At 38.5% G+C, this 24,805-nt stretch overlaps 1 protein-coding gene across 5 annotated transcripts in view; it reads right to left on the reverse strand.

Annotated features, from left to right (window-relative positions):
- The window catches only part of SLC35F5 (solute carrier family 35 member F5), a 40,606-nt gene extending 21,060 nt beyond the window's left edge, over positions 1-19,546 (reverse strand). The window contains exons 1-10 of one of the 5 annotated variants that reach the window (XM_054069884.1): positions 18,858-19,093; positions 15,919-15,989; positions 13,972-14,047; positions 10,057-10,198; positions 8,795-8,938; positions 6,280-6,342; positions 4,718-4,799; positions 3,191-3,381; positions 1,448-1,529; positions 555-642 (exon numbers count right to left, since the gene is read on the reverse strand). In XM_054069884.1, coding sequence (XP_053925859.1) covers positions 555-642; positions 1,448-1,529; positions 3,191-3,381; positions 4,718-4,799; positions 6,280-6,342; positions 8,795-8,938; positions 10,057-10,191 — 785 coding nt within the window. In that variant the 5' untranslated portion in view covers positions 10,192-10,198; positions 13,972-14,047; positions 15,919-15,989; positions 18,858-19,093. Of the gene's footprint in view, positions 1-554; positions 643-1,447; positions 1,530-3,190; positions 3,382-4,717; positions 4,800-6,279; positions 6,343-8,794; positions 8,939-10,056; positions 10,199-13,971; positions 14,048-15,918; positions 15,990-16,902; positions 18,673-18,857; positions 19,094-19,113; positions 19,175-19,486 lie in introns of those variants that run through there. The other 4 variants (XM_054069883.1, XM_054069881.1, XM_054069880.1 and 1 more) reach the window with 4 other exon arrangements.
- Positions 19,547-24,805: the final 5,259 nt, after the last annotated feature.

The raw sequence follows: 24,805 nt of genomic DNA on the forward strand, positions 1-24,805 counted from the left end.
AGAGAAAAAAGGGGCAAAAAAACTACCAAAAGAGAGTTCTATCTCTAGGTATTTTTATTTAACCAAAACCCACTTTTGGCAAAGCCAAAAGGAGTTCTCTATTGCTAAGGCATGATCCTAAGCTAAAAACACCCACCCACCCCATTTTAACTTTCCTAAGTAATGCCCAAGCATTTAATGAAACTGACTGACAACATTGAATGTCAGGCCTTTTCCTTTTTCCCCAGCTACATAAAAATAGAGGAACCAGAATTAAACAATAAGAAAATAATTTTTCATATTTCAAACAGAAATCTCATTAATCTAATTTCCTGTAGCAGCATGAGATTTCGGAGTTGTTCAAAATACAAAGTATTGAAAAAGACTTAATTCACTTGTTCAATTTATTTGTAATTGAAAGAGATTTAATTCATGTGCTCTATTTATTTGTGAAACAAGGATTTTGAAAAAGTGAAGCACATCACACATTATCACAGATACCACAGGTCTAGGCATAGCTGTGCTCTCACTGTACCATCAACTTTTTGATCAAATGTTCAATCCCATTCTCTTACCTTAAAATAACAGCTAATAATTTGGACAGGGTAAATCTATCTCCACTGTTACTGGGAAAGACTGCAGCTAAGATTAAAGTAAAAAGTCCTGCAAGAGAAAGTAAGAAGTGTTTATACAATCAAGTTTTGCTATTAGTTTGTTTAGAAAACTGCACATGCATTTTCTTTTTTATACTTCACATACTTGTTTAAACTACTTGATCTTAGCATCCATACTTTTAACTGGAACTATTATGAAACTAACACCTGATAATGTGAATCCTTAGATAAGCAAATACTTCCTCAACTTTGAGAAAAGCTACCATATTCACAAAATAAACTGCAATAAGCCTGAAAAGGCAGTCAAAAATCACACAGATGTGCTTTTAAAAATATTGTATAAAATAGTAAATGTTTCTCCTCAAAACACAGATTTTCACAAAATTTTCACAGAATTTAAAGTGTGAACTTTAAAGTTCATATTAGATCCTTTCATAAAACCTGTAGAGCAAGTGATATGCATAATATTTAGGTGGTTTGAGTTCTTTACCACTAAAACCATTTCTTTAAAACAAATAATTCGCAAGAAGACTTTACTCTGAATTCTATCTCTCTTGATAAAAAGTTATACCACCATTCCTTCAAACCTATTACACTCCCAATGTGTCTCTTTAATACACAGACGTAACTGCAGAAGTACACATAGACAAACTTGAAATGAAAAAAGCAGGTGAATCATGAAGATAGCCCAAGTCTCTTCAACTACATAACGACATTTTTAAATGCATATATTCAATGGCTCTAAGACTACCCCAAACCACAGGTCAATCATTACACAAGTCTACTGTAACCCAAAGATTTTTATGTTATAAGCAGGCTTATAATGAACATCTAGTTATGTAAATAAAACTTACCAGAGGTTGAAGACAAGATATTAACTATGGCAACCTGGGTATCTGACAGAGCTTCTTGGTAAGAGAAATTCGCCAAGAACCACTACAGGAAAAGAAAAATAATTTCGTGAATATATGGATAACAACAAAAGAGTTTAAATTTCTTAGTGCAATAAAATACTACTTAAAGAAAAAAAACAACTATTTATCCAAAAATAAAATAATAACAAGACTTTTACCTCAAATAAATTTCTAATTGCTGTTAAAGTGGCAGGTATTTTAAAAGACAAGGGCAAAATCAGAATTGGCCTAAACCAACCACATTAAACTACAATTTCAATAACGAGATAATATACTGCAGACCTTCAAGATTATTAATTAATTAAAATGATGTTATAATAGCTATTCTGTAGTTACTAAAGGTGCTTTTAACTTGTTCTGCAAGTGTTTCAAGATAACTACACAAAAGCTGCAAAGAAATTTCAGAGATACATGGGACATAAGTCAGCCTAGTGAGGCTGTTTGAGAGTACTTAAAACTAACACATATCTCCACCTTAAAAACAAAGAGTCACTTATATTCAATACCTCAAAAATATTTTGGAGCCTCAAAAATATTTTGGAAGATTGATGTCTGTTAATTTCTCCATAAAGGAACAACATAGCAAGTGTTTTTATCATTTCTTGATTGAGATCTCATTAATAAGATCTCAGACACATCCTCAGGGAAGTTATCACTCTCTGAAGTCTTAGGTGGAAATATTTATACAGTCCTAGAAGAAATACATATGCATGCCAGTAGTAGCAGCATCCACAAATAGCATGAACAGGATTTGTTTTAAACATGAGAACTTTACTCTAGAAAATCAGTATGTGTGTTTATATATAGAAATATACTCAGACACAGAGAATTTTAAATAACTTCTTAAAAGCTATTTCATGCATACAAAATCACTAATGAGTGGCTTATTATTCTCTTGCTGCTGCATGCACGTTCTTTATGGATACACACAGAAAATCAAATCATCATTTTCTGGTTTAGGCATCAACAGTACTAACATCTTTTATTACTATTATTTTAAATTTTTAAGGAGTACTACTTCCTGAGAAAAACCTGTACTAGGTCCACATTACATATTGCCTATTCGGCAGTATCTATGAAGCTACTTCTGGAAAAGCTATCACTGATCTGCTCTTTACATTTTTACTGTCTCTCACAAATCACCCCACTGTTATCGTTCTCTCCCCTCCCAGAGATGAGGCACAATGCATGAACACCAGCAACCAACAGACTCATCAGTAAATCTTGCAGCCCTCTATGGAGTATAAGGACAATTAACTATCTTCTCTCTTCATACTACCAGAGGGCACAATGCCACAGCGAAGCAGTGTTCTTTCTGTGACGGCCCAGAAAGAATCATACTGACATTTACCCATTCCACACAGTCTCACCACAGCTGTTAACAGCCTGCATACACGTAATCCCAGAGCTTACTGTACCAAACACACCCAACACTGGACAACACGGCATGAAAGCATGGCGTATCTCACAACTGACCTTACAGTTAACACACCCAGGATCTCTTTTTATTACCCTCCCTTAGATGTACTTTCATGTCCAGCACATGAAAGAAGTTTTACTTCATACAGTATATTTAGAAAATGAGGCATAAAGAATACAAGTCATCTCAATACTGTTTCACTATTATTATAAAAGTCTTAATTGCATCTCTACTTAAGTTTTCTGAAAGAATGAAGCACATACCACAAAGCAAAAGAAAAAGCTAATTTTTGCTACTTGAGTTGCAGTGAGTTTTCCTACAGTTTTTAATATTGATTCCTGTTCCTTAACCGTTGGATATGACATACGAGACAACTTTGCTTCCAATGCATGGCTCGATGGAAGCTGCCGAATCTCCATAATATTACTGAACCTTACACGTGGCTTTTTGGGAGCTTAAGAAAAGAGAGAAAAAAAAAAAGGCTGCATATTATTATTAAACTTTTCAAGCCAACACAATGTGCAAAAAGACCTACGATGTTCTAATATGGCATTGATTGCAATAGTTGACAAATAATAATAGGTTTTTATCCAAATAGAAGACATGCCTTTATTTTCATTTATTAAAATACTATTTTGCTATTCGATAGGCCACTAACAAGACAAAGCACAATTATTGGTTTTATAATCAGTACAGTTGTCCATCCAAAAAACTTTACTGAAAAGAATCATCCTTCCTCTCTGTCAAAAAAAAAAAAATCACCACAAGGTAGCAATAAAATTTTAGGCAGAATTACTCTGTATTGATAAATATTACATATAAGATTTTCTTTAATTGATCAATAGTCAAACAGCCAAAAACTGCACACAACTACACCTAACTGCAAGAGCAGTGTTTTACTCAGAGGATGAGCGTCCAACAGATGTCAAAGCTTAGCAAAGATCATAAGGTCACTTGCTTATTTGAAATCCACGCACTAACTAATCTTGAAACCAGCATGAGCTTTTATAAATAAAGACTATTTTAAGTATTAGTTTCCTATGTAAAGGAAACATTACACATTACATATAAATATTAGCCTAATACAACATAAAAGAATACCTATTTCCTAAAAGAAGGGAAAAGCTACAGCTCAAACAATCCTGAAGTGATCAGTGTATGTTATAACAGGATAGCAGAGCCTACCAAAGTGGTTTTGCATGTGTCATCCAGAAATTAACAAAGAGACTTTCCCTTGTATAAGCAGGCACTCTTTTGCTGAGGATCAGATAATTGGATTCTTTGACAACTATCTTTTCTTATCTATAACTGTCTGGGGCAGTTAGGCCCATTTCAGCTACTATCACAAGATAGTGAGGCTTAAATAAAATCAGAATGCACATAGACTGTTAAAATTCTTACTTTGACTGCTTTGCTCCTGCTCTAAAAAGGACAATAGCTTGTTTTTCCAGAGGCTGACTCACTGCTGCTGGTCATACAAGCCCAGAAGGAAAGAATCACAAGAACTGAACCCAGCTGGTCCCTTGAGATAAACATAGGCTGGATCTGTAGTGACCAAGAAAGGTAAACTGAACGATAGGCCTATGTTTTCTCTACCTGAAAGTAGATATATTGAGACTGCAATTCATGCAATAAGATATTTAATTAAAAAAAAGAAAAAAAAAGAAAGAATAAAGATGGGGGAAAAAAGAGGCAAGTCCTGCAACGTGACAGCAGTTACACTGACAAAGAGGAAAGTAATTCATTCACTAAAGAACTAGCACTTCAGCATTCCAGAAGTCTTTACTCACATTTCTCTGTATCGCTATTATTACTGCCATTTTTTTCAGTGGGCAAATCATGAAACTTTACAGGAACATATAAAGGTTCACTCTGAAATGAATAGGTACAAGGAAAAATACAGTTAAGCAGGATATTTAAATTACAAGCGGTAGGATTAATGTAGTGAATTAGAAAACTAAATAAAAAAAGCTTGGCGAACATTAAGAGAATCAAATTTTGCACACAGTGGATAGGCTTGTTGAAGATATTCACAAATAAAATATAGATTACATTAAACATATTGGTAAAATGCAGTACTCAAAAATAACTTTTGTGTAAATCCTCATGAACACATAACCCATCTCCAGAAAATTCAAACCTACTGATTTAAATAAAAAACTCATCAAAACCACAGACATTTCAATAGATCTATAGCTCCTGTCCAAATAATAAACTAGAAACATAAAATACCGAATATACATACAAGAATTAATATATATGCATTTTCCTCCCATTACCCTAAAAGCTCATGATCTACAATTAAAGGTCAAAAAACTTTGCCAAAGGAACTCCAATATATAAGGCATTTAGCAGAAGTTTTAATTGTTTAAAATACTTCTTACAAGACAAGTTTTAAACTGCTTGTTTAAATTAAACTAATAAACTGTAAGAGTGAAGTAATGATCTGGTAGCTGCATTTTCATTAGGCTCCTTATTTAGGACCAGAATTTTTGTGGCTGTTTAAAGTACTGCAAATTTGTCCAAGGTTAAGGAGGAATCCTGCTTCTAGTCAGAGGATCTTAATGAACTGAGCAGACTGAGAAGATTTTATTTGTAAATGCAGATAAAGTTGGGGAAAATCCCAAACAATGAAATTAAAGAATACTTTTGAAAAACCTCTCTTTAACTCCCTATTCAGCATAAAAATACCCACATAGTAGTTTGTCAACACTCGGTTGTCTCCCCTACTCTATCACAGAGATGGTGCAAGCTTTTGAAGTTCTATGCTTTGGATACATTTCTGCATGTGGCCTCTGATTTAGGTATGCAGATTAAGCAGCATAACAAACTGTCACTTATGGATGACAACAATCACCACAAAAATGCCACCTGACAATGCAGCTTATCAGCAGAATATAAGCACTGACATTTGGTTCAGTAAACACTGGAATGAAGAAGACAGCCCGTTTTTATTTCAAAACGCAAAGCAGGATTGCAGTATACAAAAGACTCACCTAACTGAATAATTTTGTTGTGGATTTCAGTCCTAAAACCTGTTTGGCTTTACCAATAGCTCTCCACATTTTGCTTTGGAAGATACTGAGCTGAATACGTATAGCTTTCCTTCATATGAGAGAAATATTTCTCTCAAACTACTACACAAACATTCAAGTCAGTGTTCTATTGAGCTGAGAACTTGTATTTCTCATAATAAGCAATGTCATTATTTGCAGCTTTATTAACGTGTAAGTTACCAATCCCATCTCCCAAAACCTATTACATTTTAAGACTGCCATATTTTAGAAATATTGTCTGGATAACGATATCATGTTACTGTAAAGCATTGACATTCACAAATAAAGGCACTTACCAGAGAACTGTTTACAGTGTTATCTGTTGTACAAGCAGCAAAATAACCTTCAGCATCTGCAAACTAATTACAGAATCTTAAATGTAATAATCTATCAAGGCAGAGCTTTTAGTAACTGAAATTTTTTGAGAATAAGTTTTTTAAAGCCTTTTTCCATAGTTCTGTCACGATTCAATCTCTCTCCCTCCAGCCTTCTTCCCCAATAAATAAGAGGGCTTACAGGTTCAGTAAATAATTTCAGTAATTCCTTGTACCTCTTGGAGAACCACACCGAGTTCAACTACCCAGGTATCAATGCAGGATCAGGCAGTTAGAATGCCAAGACCTGTGAAGTTCAGTCTTAGTGAGATGAGCTGCACTGAATTATTGTGCATGTGTTAACAAGCAGCCTCTCTTTTCCTCATTTCATTGAGGCAAAGTGCCTTTACATAAAAATCTCGGACTCCACCTTAGTTTTAACAAGGCTTCAACTAGGATGAGGTCAAGTATCATTCTCCCTCTTCCTTTCTGCATCCTAACAAGCATTACTACCCCATGCCCAAACCTGCAACTTGCTGTTCAACCATACTGGCTCTGGGGAAGAGAGCTTAGAAGTAAGGTATGAGTGTTTACCTAAGCAACCATTACTGAAATAAAAATCTATAAATGTACAATTTTCGTTCTGGATTAATAAACACAATACATTTTAAAGGCACTTTAATAATTACACAGTTGAATAAATATTTAACTAAACTCCTTTGGGAGAGAGAAAAAAAAAAATCTAACTGCACACTACAGTCCTGACTCTGCACCGTTCTTTTGAAATACGCTCACATCAAGACTAATGGCTACTTCCTACAAATTATTTTTAAAAAGACTTTTTATAGGATTAGAAAGGAAAAATAATGAGATTCTTACAGTGGTGCCATGAGTGCCACACACCGATGTGACAGATTCAGCACTCTTACACAGTGCTGTCCCGTTATCACGAGTTCATATTACCTCTTTGACATAGCACTGTCTTGAGATTCTGTTGCTCGATATGCCACTGCAATTCACACTAGGCAATAGCCCCTTATTCTACTCATCTGCTCAGATTAATAAATTTGATCAGTATAATTGCTCTGTACAACTAATCATCCTGGTGAAACACTCAGGTTGCCCAGAGAGGTAGGTGGTGGACGCCCCATTCTTGGAAACACTCAAGGTCAGGTTGGATGGGGCTCTGAGCAACCCTATCAAGCTGAAAATTTCCCTGCTCACTGCAGGGGGGTTGTACTAGATGACCCGTAAAGGTCCCTTCCAATCCAAACTGTTCTATGATTCTTTATCGCTTTCATCATCCTCATTTGTCATTACCACCAATACAGAATCTGTAAATTCTGGTTATTTCCTTATTATCTTATGAAGACACAGAACGGCATTATGTCTGACACACAACACCCATACCATTCAGAGATATTTCATGACAAAGGCTGATCTACAAAAAATTATTTCAAGATCTCAGCCGACTCTAAATATTCTATGTGTTTAACACAAAAGGTTTCATTTTTGGGGTTTTGCTTTTGTGGTGTTCTCAGGCTTGTATTTTTTTAAATAAGAATTATTTGGTTTACTGTCACATAATGCTTCAGTATTTAAGTATATTACACCTACAACCGTCACTATCAGTCAAGCCTAATATTCATATATGCAGAAGAACTGAAATCAGTTCCTCTCACACAAGCTATTTTCTACACAGACGTTTTTTAACAGCATGTTCTGGGATCACATTTTCTGTTATTTTAATGCAAGATTAATAAAAGGCCAAACGCCTTACTGCTTCCTGAGCCCTGCTGTTTGGCATTCTGAAAACTGGTACAGAACAAGTACCCTTCCCAGGACCTCTAATTTCCTTAGAAAAAAAAAAAGTATGTGTTTCTGTGATACAACAATAATTTCAGGCTCTAGCAGAAGCTATGCCTAGTTCTAGAATGGACAACAGAAGGTAATTTGTGCGTAAACGCTATAGGAATACAGTTTTAACTACAACAAATTCTATCACCTTTCAAAAATATGACTTTAAAAACCCCTAAACCTCTTAGCACATAGTTCATAGTTCTGCCACAGACAAAAAAGTCCGTTAATAAAGATCAACTACAAAGTTCAAATATTGATTCCATTGGTTACAGATCATGGGAAAGTAAATGGGAACAAACCGCCAACAGTGGCGATGCTCATGAACTCTTCTTAAAAAGAATTACAAACTGCAACTGTCCAAGATAAAATACCAAGCAGGATGGGCCAATGGTCTGGCCCAGTACAGCATTTCTGACGATTCCTGACACATTTAATATTTTTTCCATTTTTTTTCTTCCAGTCACAAGACTACAGTTACCACTGCCATGTCTTCCTGTGCCACGTTTCACTTTATAACTGCTTTTTTGAAAGCACTATTTCATGAATACGTAAACTTTGCCTTTCTCTAGTCCATATCTTAATTTTTTTCCATAAAACTTTAAAAATTTCAAAACATTTATAAAGTCAAAATACTTACAAAAGCTGCATGCCTTCCACGAAATCCACGCGTACACTGTTGCCTCCATGGTTTCCAAACAATAAATCCCAAGAGGTATAGAACAAACATGGATGTTTTTGCAAATGTACTGAAAAAAGGTTTGTTGTATTTTGTAAAAACGTACTGTGGAAAGAAAATAATTGCAGTATCCAAAATTAGCAATTAGGTGAGAATTCACAAAATGAATGAACAGGTTTAAGTACACAGCCCAAAACAGTCTGGTTCCGAAAACGACAGTGCTGCGAGTACTGGTATGTCCCCACCTGTTCTGGGTGTACCCTCTTCCCAAGCTATCTTAAATGCCAACATGAAGGCACTGAGCCATTTGGTAAGATACAATGCCTCTGGAGAAAAGCTATTTGTTACTTGTATCCAACCAAGCAACATATGGATGTGCCACTGAACTCAAATAGGACTGAAAATACGTTTACATACAAATCTTTTCTAAATGGAAGACCCTTTTGTAAGCAATAGCATACTATGTACAAATTACAAAAGATTACTTTGATTAAATAACATTTTGGTATTGACAGTGATTTCACCAGCTCACAGGAAAAAAAATGATTTATTAATAGCATGTTAAGCAAAACATTTTCATACAGTTAGTTTTTAAACTGATAGAGAACCTGACTTAATGACAGTTCAGAAACCTGAACTGACAAGAATTTATTAACAACTGAATTTCCATTGCTAAAGCTCTGTTTTAAGTCCCAAAATCTGACATGAAGTAAACAGCAGATCAGTTTCAAGACCCTGAATATATGAACTAGATTAAGACAAACTTGTTTGCAATTACAGTGTTTAACTCCATGACTACCCAACTCCTTTTATTCTAGACTTGTGTATGTTCTGAACTATAACCTACCATATCACCTCGCCTGCAATGGTACAGCTCATTTATTACTTCTCGGGAAACATATGGGCACTACTGTAATCAATATGGCAATAAAAAAAATTAATTCCCTAATTACAGTACATAGTTATGAGCTGACGTTGTTTAATTCTAAAGTCATCAATAACACCTTCTGCCTTGAAAGCAACAGTGGCTGTGTTCAGCTTGTCTGTAACTTCTGGTAGATGCATGTTAGTTCGCTGACCCAAGGGATACTGTCTTCCCCTTAACTAAAAGGCAGTTAAACATTATACTGGAGCACTCACTGAGTGAGTGACCAGGTTTCTGCTGCATCTTTCTCTTATATAGGCTTTTATTTTCCTTTTAACATGCATGGAACAGTACTTACAGAAGTGAGTTCTGAAGAGGCAACCCATATCACGTCAACGAGGAGAAGAATGACAATTCCTAGAGCCATTCGCCTACGCTGAGTGGATGAACTGCTCTGGGAGCTCATTCGATTCATGACAAAAACCCACACCATTTGTAACCTAATCAAGATTGATACAGGAATAAAATCAAAAATATTAAGAATAGCCACTAAAAAAAAAGAAAAACAGTGGGGGCAAGTGTTTCATATATATGAAACAGATCCAATATGCCAGGAAACACATTTTTATATTAGTTAAAAAACAGATCTTTTATAGATCTGGAATAAGATTTTCAAAGACATTAAGGGCAATTTAAAAGTAAACCTAGACTTTTCAAGAATTTACCAACTGTTCTACCACTGAAATATGCAAAATTAGGTAAAACATACAATGCCCTTTTGGAATTTCTATGCTACAAATTCTGCAGAATTTGAAACCACTATGTTTTGGCAAATCCAGATACTGTAAGCTAACAGCAGAAATTACTTTGAAGTGCTGCGCCAAATGCAATCCTATTAAAGGTCGTCAGAAATACGTTTAAACTGAAGCATTCAACAAATCCTTGTGAAGACAGAGCAACATATTTGGATAAATTATCATCCCTCAGAGTGTAAAGTGATTCAAGACAAAAAAAAAAACCAAACAATTAATAAAAACTCCAACGAATACTTCCTTGTAAAGGTACAAAATTGCACATGTACTTGAACTGAAAAGATTTATATGTCTACTCGGAAATTTATGAAATACAGGCATGCATCAATTCTAGTGAAAACCTGTCAAACTAAGAGTAAGCACACAATGCAGGCAACAGAAAGCTTTGACTATTAAAAAAACCCCAAATCAAACAACAACATTGATAATTATTTCAGCTGTGCCCTGGTATGTTACACATATGAAAAATCAATTAAAACCACTTCATACTCTGAGAAATCAAAACTACAGCAGTGAACTATCCTTAAGCTTGTCATCTAGTACAAAAGTCATGCAGACTTGCAAAAAATTACAGCATTAACAAGTTCAGATTTTGATACACATAAACCTGTTCTTTTCATATGCACACCTCAGATTCTAGAAGTCTCTGTTCAAGGTGGTAACAGAAATGTCTCAATTTAAGCAAATCTGGTCAATTATCAGAAAAGCACAGCTGGGTTTAAATGCTTATAGTCGACTGTTTTTGCATACTGGAAGAGAAAAGTACCATTCAAGCGAAAATTCTGACTATATGGCTTGAGCTGCAAAAACTTGTATTAGGAAGATGACTATCTGCAGTTAAAACATCAAAGGTTATGCAAGAGTTGAGTACTACAGCAGTGTGCGAATAGATCATGACCAACCTTCTTCCCTTTTTGTTTCAGTAAGCAAAGCGCTTCTGTTTTATCCAATGCACAGAGTAAACATGAGAACAAAACCGATATCGTTTGAGTTGGCAAAAAAAGTGGTACATAGTGACTTAGAGGGCTTTGCTTTGCACAACTTGCACTAAAAGTATTAGCATTACTCAAAATACCTAAGTTATGTTAAGAGATCACTAAAGTACTTTCCAAAAAAAGATGAAAGGCAAAGCAAATAAGCTTCTAAAAACGCTGCTTGTGCTTTAACTCAAAAAAATTATAAGGTTCACTGCACCAACTCCAAACAAGCATTAATCATGAGCACAGCATGCATTCTTATATCCACTAATGATACTAGAAGCTGATTCAGATTTGTGATACAACTTTACAGCTGCCCACCAGAAAACCTAAATTTAGGAAAACCTTCAATTTTATGATTTAAAAGCTCTAAATACAAGTGACAGAGACTGACATCTAATTCATCAGTGTAGTCATTCTAGAATCTCTTAAATACGTTTTAATGTACTTCAGTAAGATACACATATAGTAGTTCTATGATTAACATTAACTTATTTATCTACTTTAAGAACAAATTTATTAAGAGTTCATTTGCTACAGATTACATAACATACCTTGCTATTTATCACTGTAAACACAAACACTATCTTTGCAAGAACTTCTCAAGGTATTGAAATCTAATTCAGCTTTATGGAGCAAATCCTGACTTTCCAGTAAACAGAGGTGATTTGCTTTGCTAAAACAGTTCAGTGAATTTAAATTACACTGTTTATTCCACTCGTGTCAACATACTAACAGTTACTCTTTTTCATCATTTACAAACTATTGGTGAAGGAGACAGCGCCACTGTCTGTTCAGTGAGGAAGCTACATGGCGGTTTTTTCCAGACTAGCCTGTTCCTCAGACTAATGATTTAAATGCCCAGATATGCACAACTGCATTTGTGATCACTACACTATTTCCCATCTTTGACTAATGCCTCTCCTTTGCAATACAGTCTCTGCCACGTTCAAATCTTCCCACTTTTTCCTCTATTTCTCAAAAGAAAAAAATGAACAGGCAGAGTTCCTGAATGTAATTATACCACTATATCTATGCTGATACATTCCATGTGTGGGCATCAGTTCTGGATAATTATTCTGCTTTTCTGGTAAAACGGTGGGATTTACAAAAGAAAGCAGCCTCTAAGTAGGAAGGGGCAAAGTTATGAAAGACTCAGAAAGGAACAGCAGTTTTTATTTGCTATGGAATACAGAAGAAAACATTTGTTCTCAAAGACAGAATAGATAGGGATATTTTCTGAAGTCTGAGTAAGGTAAAAGAAAGGGTTTCATGCATTAAAGCTTTTAAGGTTATTTTCAATTTTTATTAATTATTCTAACAGATACTACATATCATACTCTACAACCTTGCCTTCATTTTATTACAACTAACAGGCTACAAGCCATTATATTAAGTGCATATATATAGGGAGCCCACAAACTGCTCATGTGTTTGCGTATACAGTGAAAATGGAAGCTTGGAAACTGGGCATAAAAGAATTCCCAAGGAGCGAGAAGGAAAAAAACCTCTTTTCTTGTCAGGCTACAGCATAGCACACAAGCAGTGGTAAGGTACACCAGAAACGGGAACACCTCCAGCCTTTCACCAGTTATGTGCTGCAGGTAAAAGGGGAAGAGGCAGCTATAGACACGAAGGAACTGCAGTAGCCTGATCAATTTGACATCACATGCTCTGATCCCTAGCTCTTCTGTTCTCACCACAAACTGTTTTAAAGCACACAGCACTTATACACTGCGCATAGAGATCATGCACATTCCGTAGTGGCTTAATATTGTACACAACTTGTCTACATTAGGCTTGTACAACTCCCTTGCTTTACGAGCCCTCAGTAGGAGGGAAGTAAAGCATGCTAGAATATCTAGTACTTCTTAGATAAGGGGTTCTGAAGTTATTCAAAGTATAAGTACATGTTGCATCATTTCTTTTCTACCTACATAGTAGATTTTAAAATGCTAATTAAAGAGCCCATTCTTATGTCTTGAAGATGAAGCATTTTACATGTTTCAGTAATAGCTGCTATTACCGTCTTATCCGACTACAAAGTGACTTTAACATTTCTGTGTGCCTAATATAGCCCTTTGCTTTGTTCTTTCCTAACAAGGGGAAGAAAGCTTAACAAGGAAAAAAAAAGTTTAACAAGAAAGGATGACTACAAAGCCTTCATCAAGCAAGAAAATACACCTCTAAGCTGGTAGCTACCTAAAAAAAATATGAAACCGCAATACTAAAAGGCCTATAATGTTCAGCAGAAAAAGAGATCACTACTGAAACGTAGTATATAAGTTTCAGGTCAGAATTAAAATGTATAAAACTTCACACAGAATGCTTATCAACACAACATGAGCGTGCATGAACTCGTAATGTCTGGAATTGTGTTTCGTTTCTTTATATTTCGACCCGTACATTGACAGCAATATGCTCTGACAAAAGTGAACATAGAAAGAACATTCGTAGAAAAAACATTACTTTTCTCACACATACCTTTCACAATAACTGTAAAAAAAAAAAAAAAGATGCTAACAAACTTCACACATCACGTTGAAGTGAAGATAATCCCCTAAAAAGAAAATAAAAAAGAAAACAAAGTTTTAAAATTACATGTGCATGTAGATTAAGCATTTCCTTTGCAAAACATTTTCCAAAATTTCAAGTTCAACAAGTGTCTGCCACAACTTAAGTCCTAAAGGTTACGGGCATACAGATATAGGGCATATAGGCTCTTTGGCCTTAAAATCATCTACTAAAGTAAGACACCTCCACATAATTTCGTGTGGAAACCCAGTATCTTTCCTTAATTTGACACGGCAATATTACTGTATCAAAAATTAACAAACACTTCTATTTTAAATTTTAAACTCAGATCCTATAAAGACACTCAGCAAAACCCTGTTTAAAATTTTTCTGTAGGGAAAGAGACATTATATATAAGAGACTTCAGAAAACAATTTACAGTAGACCAATTAGAAGTCCATCTAATCTGCAGCTATTTGCAAATGCAGATGTATGATGCTCCAAAAGAAGGCACAAAAAACCTGGAACTGACAACCAAGAATAATGAAGCCATAAGTTTTATTGCCCAAAACTGCTGGAATTTTTTTTCTTTTCTTATTCAAGTGAAGCCTTGCTAAGTTCTGGTTTAGGGATATCTTGTATCAACAAGAGTCATACTCTACATCAATAAGTCACAAATTAGTGCATACAAGAGAGGTAGCAGTAAGGGCAAAACTAAATGTTTACCCTTAATTTTGCCTTTGATTACTAGTCAAGCACGGCTAGAAGTTTATAAACTGTGAATAGGAGGCAAAAGTTAAACTGGTGCTTTTCACCTATTTCAGATGAGATGAAGAGGCAGACTATAAAGACAGACAATAGAAGTCTACGATTCAGCCTCCACTGAACTCAAGATTCAACATTTAGCATCCACAGCAAGTTCAGGCCCTTTACTACATAGTTAAACAAATAACTGTAGCTAGTTAGAAATATTTTGAACATGTAGTTTTGAGACACAGACGTGCAGATATCATCTTGTATTCCATAAAGCCTATGCTCATTGTAAATCCTGAACACTTATTTAGTTCAGGGCCCTCACACACAAACAGCAGCTGTTGGTCATATTTTTCTTACGCTATCAAACTAATTAAGAGATTAAAATCAGTATCTCAGAGAACCAAGCTGTAAACTAGAAGACTTATCCATACAGAGCTCCAACAGTTTGTTGATGCCTAATTTATGTACCCAAAATATAATAATATAACAGTTAAAACAAAGATAGAAAGCAAAAAAAGATGTGTAAAAATTATTCTTTCCATGCACACTAAACTAAATATCAGCAGGCAAAAGATACCATTCAGTTGCCTATTTTCAGTCCCTTCTTAATCCATATTAGCTATACTCAAGTAACCAAGTGCAGAACTTGCACCTAAATTCAGTTATTATGCAAGACATATCTTACCCTCTATCAGCATGCAAGATCTGCTGTGGACTTGTTCAATGCTTATTACCAATAATTAAGCCCTTTCAGGATAAGAATAAAAGTATAGCTTATTAAGATAACATCTGACACCTAAAATGACAACTGTACAAGACACTTCTCTGGAAGAGCATGGTGATACCCTTACAAAACACGTAATTAATAAAGTGCAAAGAGTTATGACAAATTTAAGCCACCGGAAGTCATACAGGATGAAACAGAAGTTACATTTTAAAAGTAAATACAACATTCTACCCTATGAAATAAAATAGAATCATCAGCACATATTTGCTTCTTGTTTCCATTACTAGGAAATAGAAGTTATGCCATGTGGAAAGCATATTCAATATACCAATTGAAATTTGACATTTAAGGGAATTTAAAAGGCATTCTTAATATCACTACAATTTTTAGCAAATAGCAGGGAGATATTCTTAAGTCTTTTTTCTTTTATTTACCATTTTAACAGTGTTAGTGTTGGTGCTGTCCTCTTGTGGAACCATTTCTCAGCGAGTTACATGAAGACCCTCTGCAAAAAAAGATGAAAAAATTCACTTAACTTCCCTCATAATGACACTATATTTTGCTTTTAAAAAGTTACCACATCTTAGATCACTTAAGCTGAGACAGCACTTAAATTTACGACACCTAAAAAAGATAAAAGTCTTGCTGTGCAGTCTAATGTATGCTCCCCTAGCTGATTACACTAAAGCCAACAGGCTCAATAGCCCACACAATTCCACTGTTCTGAACACTTATACTTCTGGTGTATAAGTCCACCAGTGACACTTCACATGCAACCTGATTTCTATAGTGCTAAATGTTTCTTCGTGCAGATTACGACTTTTTTTTCCCCATTAAAAGTTCAACCCTAAAAGAGAAAAAAACGTAAGTTCATAAAATATGAGATAACTTTCATTGTGTTGACAATGAGGAAAGAGAATGTTTCAAGTAAAAGAACTGCCAAATCCTGTCAAAACAGGAGTACTGCCTCTAGCTGTTCTATGAGGAAAACACCGCCCCCCAAACTGTACATCATAACAAGAGTAACAAGAGACCCAGAAGAGCAGCTCAACCACAAACCATTGTGCAAGTCAACTTGAAATTCTTCCTTGTATTTACTCAAGATTATTTCATATTCAGTTTGCAAGGCAACATACCAAGATAAAGTCTGCACACAGAAGAAATAGTTTTAGCTTTTCCAGTAATACCGGCTGCTCCATTACAAGTTCTGGGATACAACCCCGCACACATTTTAACACGTACTGTCAGCAGGTGATTCTCCTTTCATACTTCCTTACTTTCAAGATAAGACAAACACAGACATTGCTTTGATTTTAGTCAGAGAAAAAGCTGAAAGTAAACTGACAGGCATTTTACACCCATTCTTCTAAATCTGAAAAATGTATGTCAAAGCAACAGTAATTTAACACAATTCTGACCTCTACTAAGCTTTCAAGGGGTATTGCAGGAGGTGAGCAAAAGCAGGAATCTTCAGAAGAGATGGAAATGCAACACAACAATTACATTCACCATGGCCCTGTAATCATGACTCAAGGAAAGTTTCCTACAGAATCTGCAGGATTTAGTGAAGCAAAAGACCCCAGAAAAGAAACAGGCCAAATTTTGCATGCCAGTACTGAATGCCATAAGTAGAGATCACCTAGATAAATAAGCAGTCATACAAGACAAAAGTTTGCACAGAAAACACATTAATTTTAGTACCAACATAAGAGAACTTGGCTTCACATAAAAAGATGTTTCAGGATCTGGCAGTGCACACTGTCACAGTCATACTATCGAACTGCCATGGCACAGCTGGATCCTGATATCTAAGGAATAAAAGGAACACTTGAAAAAGTTTCCTGTTCAGCACTTACTTAAAATTCATGAAACAAAGCTACAATGAAATTTTCTTATATAGCAGTAGTAAGGCAGAATATTAATCTCCTGCATTCTTCGGAGTCCTTACTGGCTACCAGAGTATCTAGCACATCCTTCTCAGGTTCATTCACACAGCACCCCAGCATGAATACAATCCATGTTGGACACAAACATCTATTATCTATGATCAGCACCGAGTTACGAACATACTAGTTTCAAGTTAGCAGAGAGAAAGTCAGCAAGTGACGCTGCCCACTTTCTCACCCTCCACCAATAACAATGCCAAGGCTTTTTTAAGTGTTATAATGTGCAGAGCAATTTCTTAGCCACCAGCAGCTATAGATTTAAGATTAGCTAAGAGTCACCGGTGGCATCCATATCACATGCTACCCATGCTCCTAATCTTGTCTACTGCAAACTCTAAACATATCATGCTTTGTCACAAGATAAACAGCCACAGATAAGAACAAACACAGCAGCCTTCAAAAAGTGCACGTCACTTGTGGCTGAAAGGCTAAGCCTTCCAGCCATGCTGGAAATCAGCAAAACCACCACACTCAGAAATGTGCTTCCAGCAAACAGGGTCTTCTCCTTCCTTCCCTCCTGTTGACAGATATATTTGGGGAAAAGGAACAAAGAGAAGGAAATGAGTAAATCATAGAATGGGTTGGGTTGGAAGAGACCTTAAAGCCCATCCAGTTCTAACCCCCTCTGTCATGGGCAGCAACACCTCCCACCAGACCAGGCTGCTCAGGGCCTCATCCAGCCTGGCCCTGAACACCTCCAGGGATGGGGGAGCTACAACTTCCCTGGGCAACCTGTGCCAGTGCCTCCCCATGCTCGTATTGTTAAGAATTTCTCCTAACGTCTCATCTGAATCTTCCTCCTTCCAATTTAAAGTCAATACCCTTCCTCCTATCACTACATGACCTTGTAAACCCCCAGCTTTCCTACAGCCCCTTCAGGTACTGAAAGGCTGCTCCAAGGTCTCCTCGGAGCCTTCTCTTCTCCAGGCTGAACAACCCCAACTCTCTCAGCCTGCCTTGGGATCATCTCTGTAGCCTTCTCTGGACCCATTCCAAGCCTCCCTCAGAAAAAGCGGACGCCTGAGGAGAAAGAAACACGGTTTAAGTCCTGGGGATCACGGAGCACGAAGGAGCAGTGTCCGTCCTGCAGCCGCACGTAGAACAAACGCAGGGGAAGAGGTGCAGCCCAGGCGGGGGGAAGCAGGAACCAAAAAGCCATAGAACTGTTTCGTTGGGAGAGACCTTTGAGATCATCCGATCCAACCGTACCAGTCCACCACTTAACCATATCTCTGAGCTATCTACCCGTCTTTGAAACACCTCCAGGGATGGTGACTCACCCACCGCCCTGGACAGTCTATTCCAGTGCCCAGGAACCCGTTCAGTGCAAAAATCTTTCCCCACGCCCCACCTGAACCTCGCCTGGGGCAGCCTGAGCCCATTCCCTCTCGCCCAAACCTCCCAGAGGCCGGACAGCGAGCTGTCACCTGCCCGGGGCTCCTGGGCAGGCAGAATCCCCGCACTCGTGGCCTCTCTGGAGGAAAAGCCCTGAGGAAAAGCGCTTCCTCCGGCCCCGCCGCACCGAGGGCCGGGAAATGGGGCGGGGCCGGGACGGGGGCCCAGCCGCGACGCAGGGTCCGAGCTCCTCTCGGGTCCAGGCGGGGCTCGGCCGCGCCCGGCTCAGCCCCGCGGCCCGGGCGAGGCCTCCCCGCTAAGGCGGGATCGCGGCGGTGCCGGCGGTACCTGAGGCCGCGCAGGTCCCCGCGCCTCCGAGCGGCGGCTCCGCCCGCCCCGCCCGCCAAGATGGTGGCGCGCCACAATCCATCCCCGAGGCCGCGAGCGAGCGCCGGCCCCGCCCCGCTCGCCGCGCGCCGACATCGACGCGATCAGCCAGCAGCTCGCCGCGCCTGCCGCCCCCGGCCCGCTGGGGGTTATGCGTCCCGGCTGGTGCTGCAGCATCTCTGCGGGTGTTCCCGCATCCCTGGCAACGTTCCGGCATCCCTGCCGATGTCCTGCATCCCAGCGAGTGTTCCCGCATCCTCGCTGCGGTTCCCGCATCCCTGCTTGTGCTCCCACCTCCCTGTTGGTGCTCCCACCTCACTGTTGGTGCTCCCACCTCACTGTTGGTGCTCCCGCATCCCAGCGGGTGTTCCCGTATCTCTGAGAGTGCTCCTGCATCCTTGCGAGTGTTCCCGCACGCCTGACGGTGTTCTCGCATCCCGGCGGGTGTTTCTTTATCCTGGCCGGGGTTCCTGTCCCACACCGGCTGTTCCTGACACTCATGGCTGCTGGTGTTCTCGCTTCCAAGCGGTGTTTCTGCATCCCAGAGGGTGTTCCCACACCTTGGCAGGTGTTCTCGTCCCTCAGCGGGTGTTCCCGTCATTTGGCGGCTGTTCCCGCACTTTGGCAAGTGTTCCCGCACTGCGGCGGGTGTTCTCACTTCCCAGCAGGGTGTTCCCGCACCCCGGCGGATGCTCCCCTTCTACAGCAGTTGTTTCTGTGTCTTGGCAGGTGTTCCTGCATCCCAATGAGCGTTCCTGACCTTCAGTGGGTGCTCCCACATCCTGGTGGGTTTTCCCACACCATGTTCTCACCCCTCAGCAGGTGTTCCTGCATCCCGATGGGTGTTCCCAGCCCTCAATGGGTGCTCATGCATCCCCATGAATGTTCCCACATCTTGGCAGGTGTTTCCATCCCACAGTAGGTGTTCCCAGTCCCCAGCAGGTGTTCCCATCCCATGGCATGTGTTCCCACACCCTGGAGGGTACTCCCATATTTTGGTGGGTGTTACCGTACAGCAGCAGGTGTTCCAGCATCTCAGCCCACACCGGTGCTGGGCTGACCTCTGGCCGGGCAGCAGGTAGGACCCTGCAGGGTGGGTCTGCAGCAGCACGCACTGTTCCGTCTGGATATTCTTCAAGGAGGAAGTCTAAGGGCACAGGAGCAGGCTGTCCCCGCGACAAGCCAATGAGGAAGACCAGCCTGGCTTAAAAAAAGGAGAGTTTATGGCCTTCAGACAAGGAGACAGGCAACTCAGGAGGGCTACAAAGATGTTATGAGGTTATGGAAGGAGAAAATCTGAAGGGCCAAAGCCCAACTAGAACTTAATCTGGCTACCGAGGTGAAGGACAATAAAAAATGTTTTTATCAATATGTCAGCAGTGAAAAGAGTGCTAAGGAGAATCTCCATTCTTTATTGGTTGCAAAGGGAAACTTCGTGGCAAAGGATGAGGTACTTAATGAGGTACTCTCACCTCAGTCTTTAATGGTAAGACCAGTTGTTCTCTGAGTACCCAGACCCCTGAGCTGGAAGACAGGGACCATGAGAAAAATGTTGACCCCATAATCCAAGAAAAAATGGTTAGCAACCTAGACGTGCACAAGTCTATGGGGCCAGATGAGATACACCAGTGAGTACCAAAGGAAATGGCAGAAGCCAAGCCAAGCCAAGACACTTCCCTACATTTATCAGCAGTCCTGGCTAACTCGGGAGGTCCCAGATGACTGGAAAATACGAAATGTGTGACCCATCTACAGGAAGAGCTGGAAGAAGGATCTGGGAAACCACAGGCTTGTCAGCCTGACCTCTGTGTCAGGGAAGGTTATGGAGCAGACCATCCTGAGTGCCATCACACAGCACTTACAAGATAACTGCTTGATCAGCATCAGTCAGCATGGGTTTAGGAAACGCAGGTCCTGCTTAACTAACCTGGTCTTCTATGACAAAGTGACCCGCTTAGTGGATGAGTGAAGACCTGTGGATGTTGTCTACCTAGACTTTAGTAAAGTGTTTGATGCTGTCTCTCACAGCATCCTCCTAGAGAAACTGGCTCCTTATGGCTTGGACAGGTATACTCTTCACTAAGTGAAAAACTGGCTGGATGGCTGGTTTGTGGTCAATGAAGCTAAATCCAATTGATGGCTGGTCACAAGTGGTGTCTCCCAGGGCTCAGTATTGGGACTAGCTCTGTTTAATATCTTTATTGATGATCCGGACAAGGGGATCAAGTGCTCCTTCAGTAAGTTTGCAGACAACATGTGTAGAAGTGTTGATCTGCTCGAGGGAAGGAAGGCTCTGGAGTGAGATCTGGACAGGCTGGATCGATGGGCCAACACCAGCTGTATGGTGTACAAGAGGGGGCAGTGTCGGGTCCTGCACTTGGGCCACAATAACCCCATGTAACAGTATAGGCTTTGGGATAAAAGTGGTGCAGTCACCATCCCTTGACGTATTTAAAAGACATGTAGATGTGGTGCTTAGGGACATGGTTTATTGATGGACTTGGCAGTGTTAGGTTTACAGATGGACTCTTGCAATCTTAAAAGTCTTTTCCAACCCAAATGATTCTGTAATTCTGTGTAGGTTTACCATCTTTGAGGAGAGAATGGGTAGGATAGCTGTGATGGAGGAGCACCTCCTGCAGGTAGGCTAGCCTCCTCCTCCCATTCATACATCCCTTTCAAAGCAGTGAGATGAGCAAGTCAAAAAAAGAAACCAGGAGACAGAGGAGCAGAAGGCAGAGGAAGTGAGCATGAACTGAAGAACTACAGATGAGGAAGTGGAACAAGTCTGTCAAAAAATAGAGAAGAAAAACCAAAGGGAGTGAGACCCTAGAGAAACGTCCCCAACTACAGTGAGATGGAATCTTTGTTTCATAGTTACTGTAATCTTTACAATCCCTGATGTAAAATCTCACAGGAATAGGAAGTAGTGGCAACTAATTGAATTCTCAAAATAGTGGTCTGCTTAACTGTCAACATACTTTTAATAGCATTAAAAAAAAAAGAAGTTAAATTGTATAGACATATAAGCTACATTAAAGCACAGTTACCACCAACTAATTTTTTTTGGTTTTGTAGTCCATCGTATTTACCTCCTTGTAGTCACCATTAGTTAGTATTTAAAAGCTGAGCTCATAATACCAACCTAAAGATGACCTATGTGGTATGTAATGCGTGGCAGATTATTCAGTATTCACCTGATAACATAAATGCATCTTGCAAAATTCAAGTGTTATGTATTTGGGGGATTTTAGAGTAAAAACTGCTAATAAATAAAGGTAAGCAATGTATATATTTGAGTGGAAAAGTAAGGATATTTAATTGTAGTTAGGTGACATGATATAGCTTCGAAGTGAATTTAAGTGCTATTCACACGTATAAACTATTGAAATAAAACAAGATCTTTCACCCTTGCTCCAAGTTAGTGGTTGAAGAGATCCATTATTTCTCCTATAAAAATGTTGCATCTTATCATCATGTGTCTAGGTGAGTGTTACTGTTGGACTTGAATTATTTCTTTTCTATAAATAAAAGTTACTTCTTAAGAAGAAAAGAAAAACCTCTTAAGAATGCTTAGTCTGAAACTGGTTTGTGTATTTTTGTGAACCTTCATGTCTTAATATAGTTGTATTTTTATTTGCATATAGTAGCACTGACAGACATCCAACCAGCTCGATGCCTCATAAAACTGGTTGTTAGAAGTAGCAAGATACAATCCCTACCCTGAAGCATTTACAGTCTAAATGACACAGAGAAATGCAGTGAGTTATGCTTGTGGTTTACACTGTCTTTTTTGGGATGTAGGTATATATTATAAATGATACTGTATCGATTTGTTGTGCTTCTGTTCTCACTATCTTCTGCCTTGAAGCTAAAATTGCTACAATATGCAGTATGGTGCTTTTATATGAAATTTCGACTTTACATTTTAAGGTATAATTTATTTCTTAGACAAAAATGCTGGGAAATAGCAGTGCTCTTGAATTGACACTTCCTGTGGAATCTGGAGGAGCCGAAAACTATATAAAATGTAATCACAAAAAATGTGTATGCACCTCAGAGCATCTAATTTTCATCTTTGATGTAAGTATTTATACTGAGACTTGATAAACTTGCATGGCTTATCCAAGGTCATTTAGTAACTTGTGAAACCTGAGAAGACAAACAAAAAGTTATGACTACAGTACTCTGACAGAGGAACTACACGTGATAACGCTTTTACTAAATAATCCTTTTAAAATTATTATGCATAATTTATATTAAAATGGAGTCACTGTTGTGTATTTTTAAAAAGCTGCTTGCATTCTTGTGAACAGGGAGAAAAAATAAGAACGGGAAATAAAAAGAACAGGGAAGGTACAGGTTCTCAGCCTCTTCTGTCTCACCTGATCATGCAGTGCTGTCCCACAGCAAGAGGCAGCAGCTGGTGCTAGGGATGGCAAAATCCATCCATCTCCAATCTGGAGATGCACAGATTTTATATCTTCCTTTTTCCTTCAGACTCTTTTGATGCTGGAAAGCATATGAAATCCCAACTCTGAATCAAAGCTATCTTTCTGAGTGTGACCGCACCTGTCCTTTCCTGTCTGTAAGTTTATTTCTTAATTTTTCTGGGGGTATGCGCATTGCACCTCAATGTGGTCACATAGTTAAATCCAACTTAATATTTTGATTTTAAACATTTTGACTGAGGCAGGCAAACAGGATAAAACTGCAGTTCTTAAGGTGGAATGCCAAGCTTCTCTTCATCACAGGATGAGGCACTTACGCTGTGGTTCCTGAAGCATTTGAAGCAAAAATGGGTCAACACTGTCAGAAGCACAGAACTTCATATTTTTTACACTTAGAAATATCACAGGACTCCTGTATTTTTAGCTCTTGAAGAAGTAATTTGCTTCCTTTTGTGAAAGTTCACATGATGATCTTGTGTCTTCTCTGAAAGAAACTATTATAAGAATTTCTTTTCCTCTGTTACTTTTTTTGGGAATTAGGGTTTGAGTAATCACATGTAATAAAACTAATGTATATTGCAAATATACACATATTGCATATTTATTTTTCTTACTTCTTTAGTTACATAAATAGCACTTTTGTAGGCAAAGTTTTATCTATTTCCCAGCAGCACTGTAGTGTTTTCATAAGAGAAAACCTCCTCAGTTTTATTTTACAACCTTGCTAAATTGCAATTACAAAGAAAAATAGAATTTAGTTTCTGCTCCTGTATTCCCTACATATCAGAATGTAATAGCTGATTTGGATTAAATAGATCAGATGCCAAGAAGGAAATGTAATACTCTGTAGGGCTCATAATAGATCTCTAAAAAGGAATCAAATCTACTTATTTTAGAGAAATGCTTCCTTCAGAAGGATTTGGTTGGATCAGATCTTTAATGAATAAGATGACTCATGTTGATGAACAAGCCAAAGTAGCTAAAAGAAACTATTAAAATTTAGACTGACAAAGTCAGTTTTGATCATCTTCTGTCTTCCTTAGGTGAAGGATGTAGTCTAAGTGTTCAGGACTAGAGCTGGCGTAGGATGCATGACAACAAAGTTTTCCCCTGTTCTGTTGGGTTAGACCAAAAGTCCATCTAGCTCAGAATCATGTCTCTGTGATGATTGGTAATGGATGGGTATTGGAAATAAGCACTTG

The sequence above is a fragment of the Cuculus canorus genome, chromosome 6, assembly GCF_017976375.1.
Source record: "Cuculus canorus isolate bCucCan1 chromosome 6, bCucCan1.pri, whole genome shotgun sequence".
Classification (NCBI taxonomy): domain Eukaryota; kingdom Metazoa; phylum Chordata; class Aves; order Cuculiformes; family Cuculidae; genus Cuculus; species Cuculus canorus.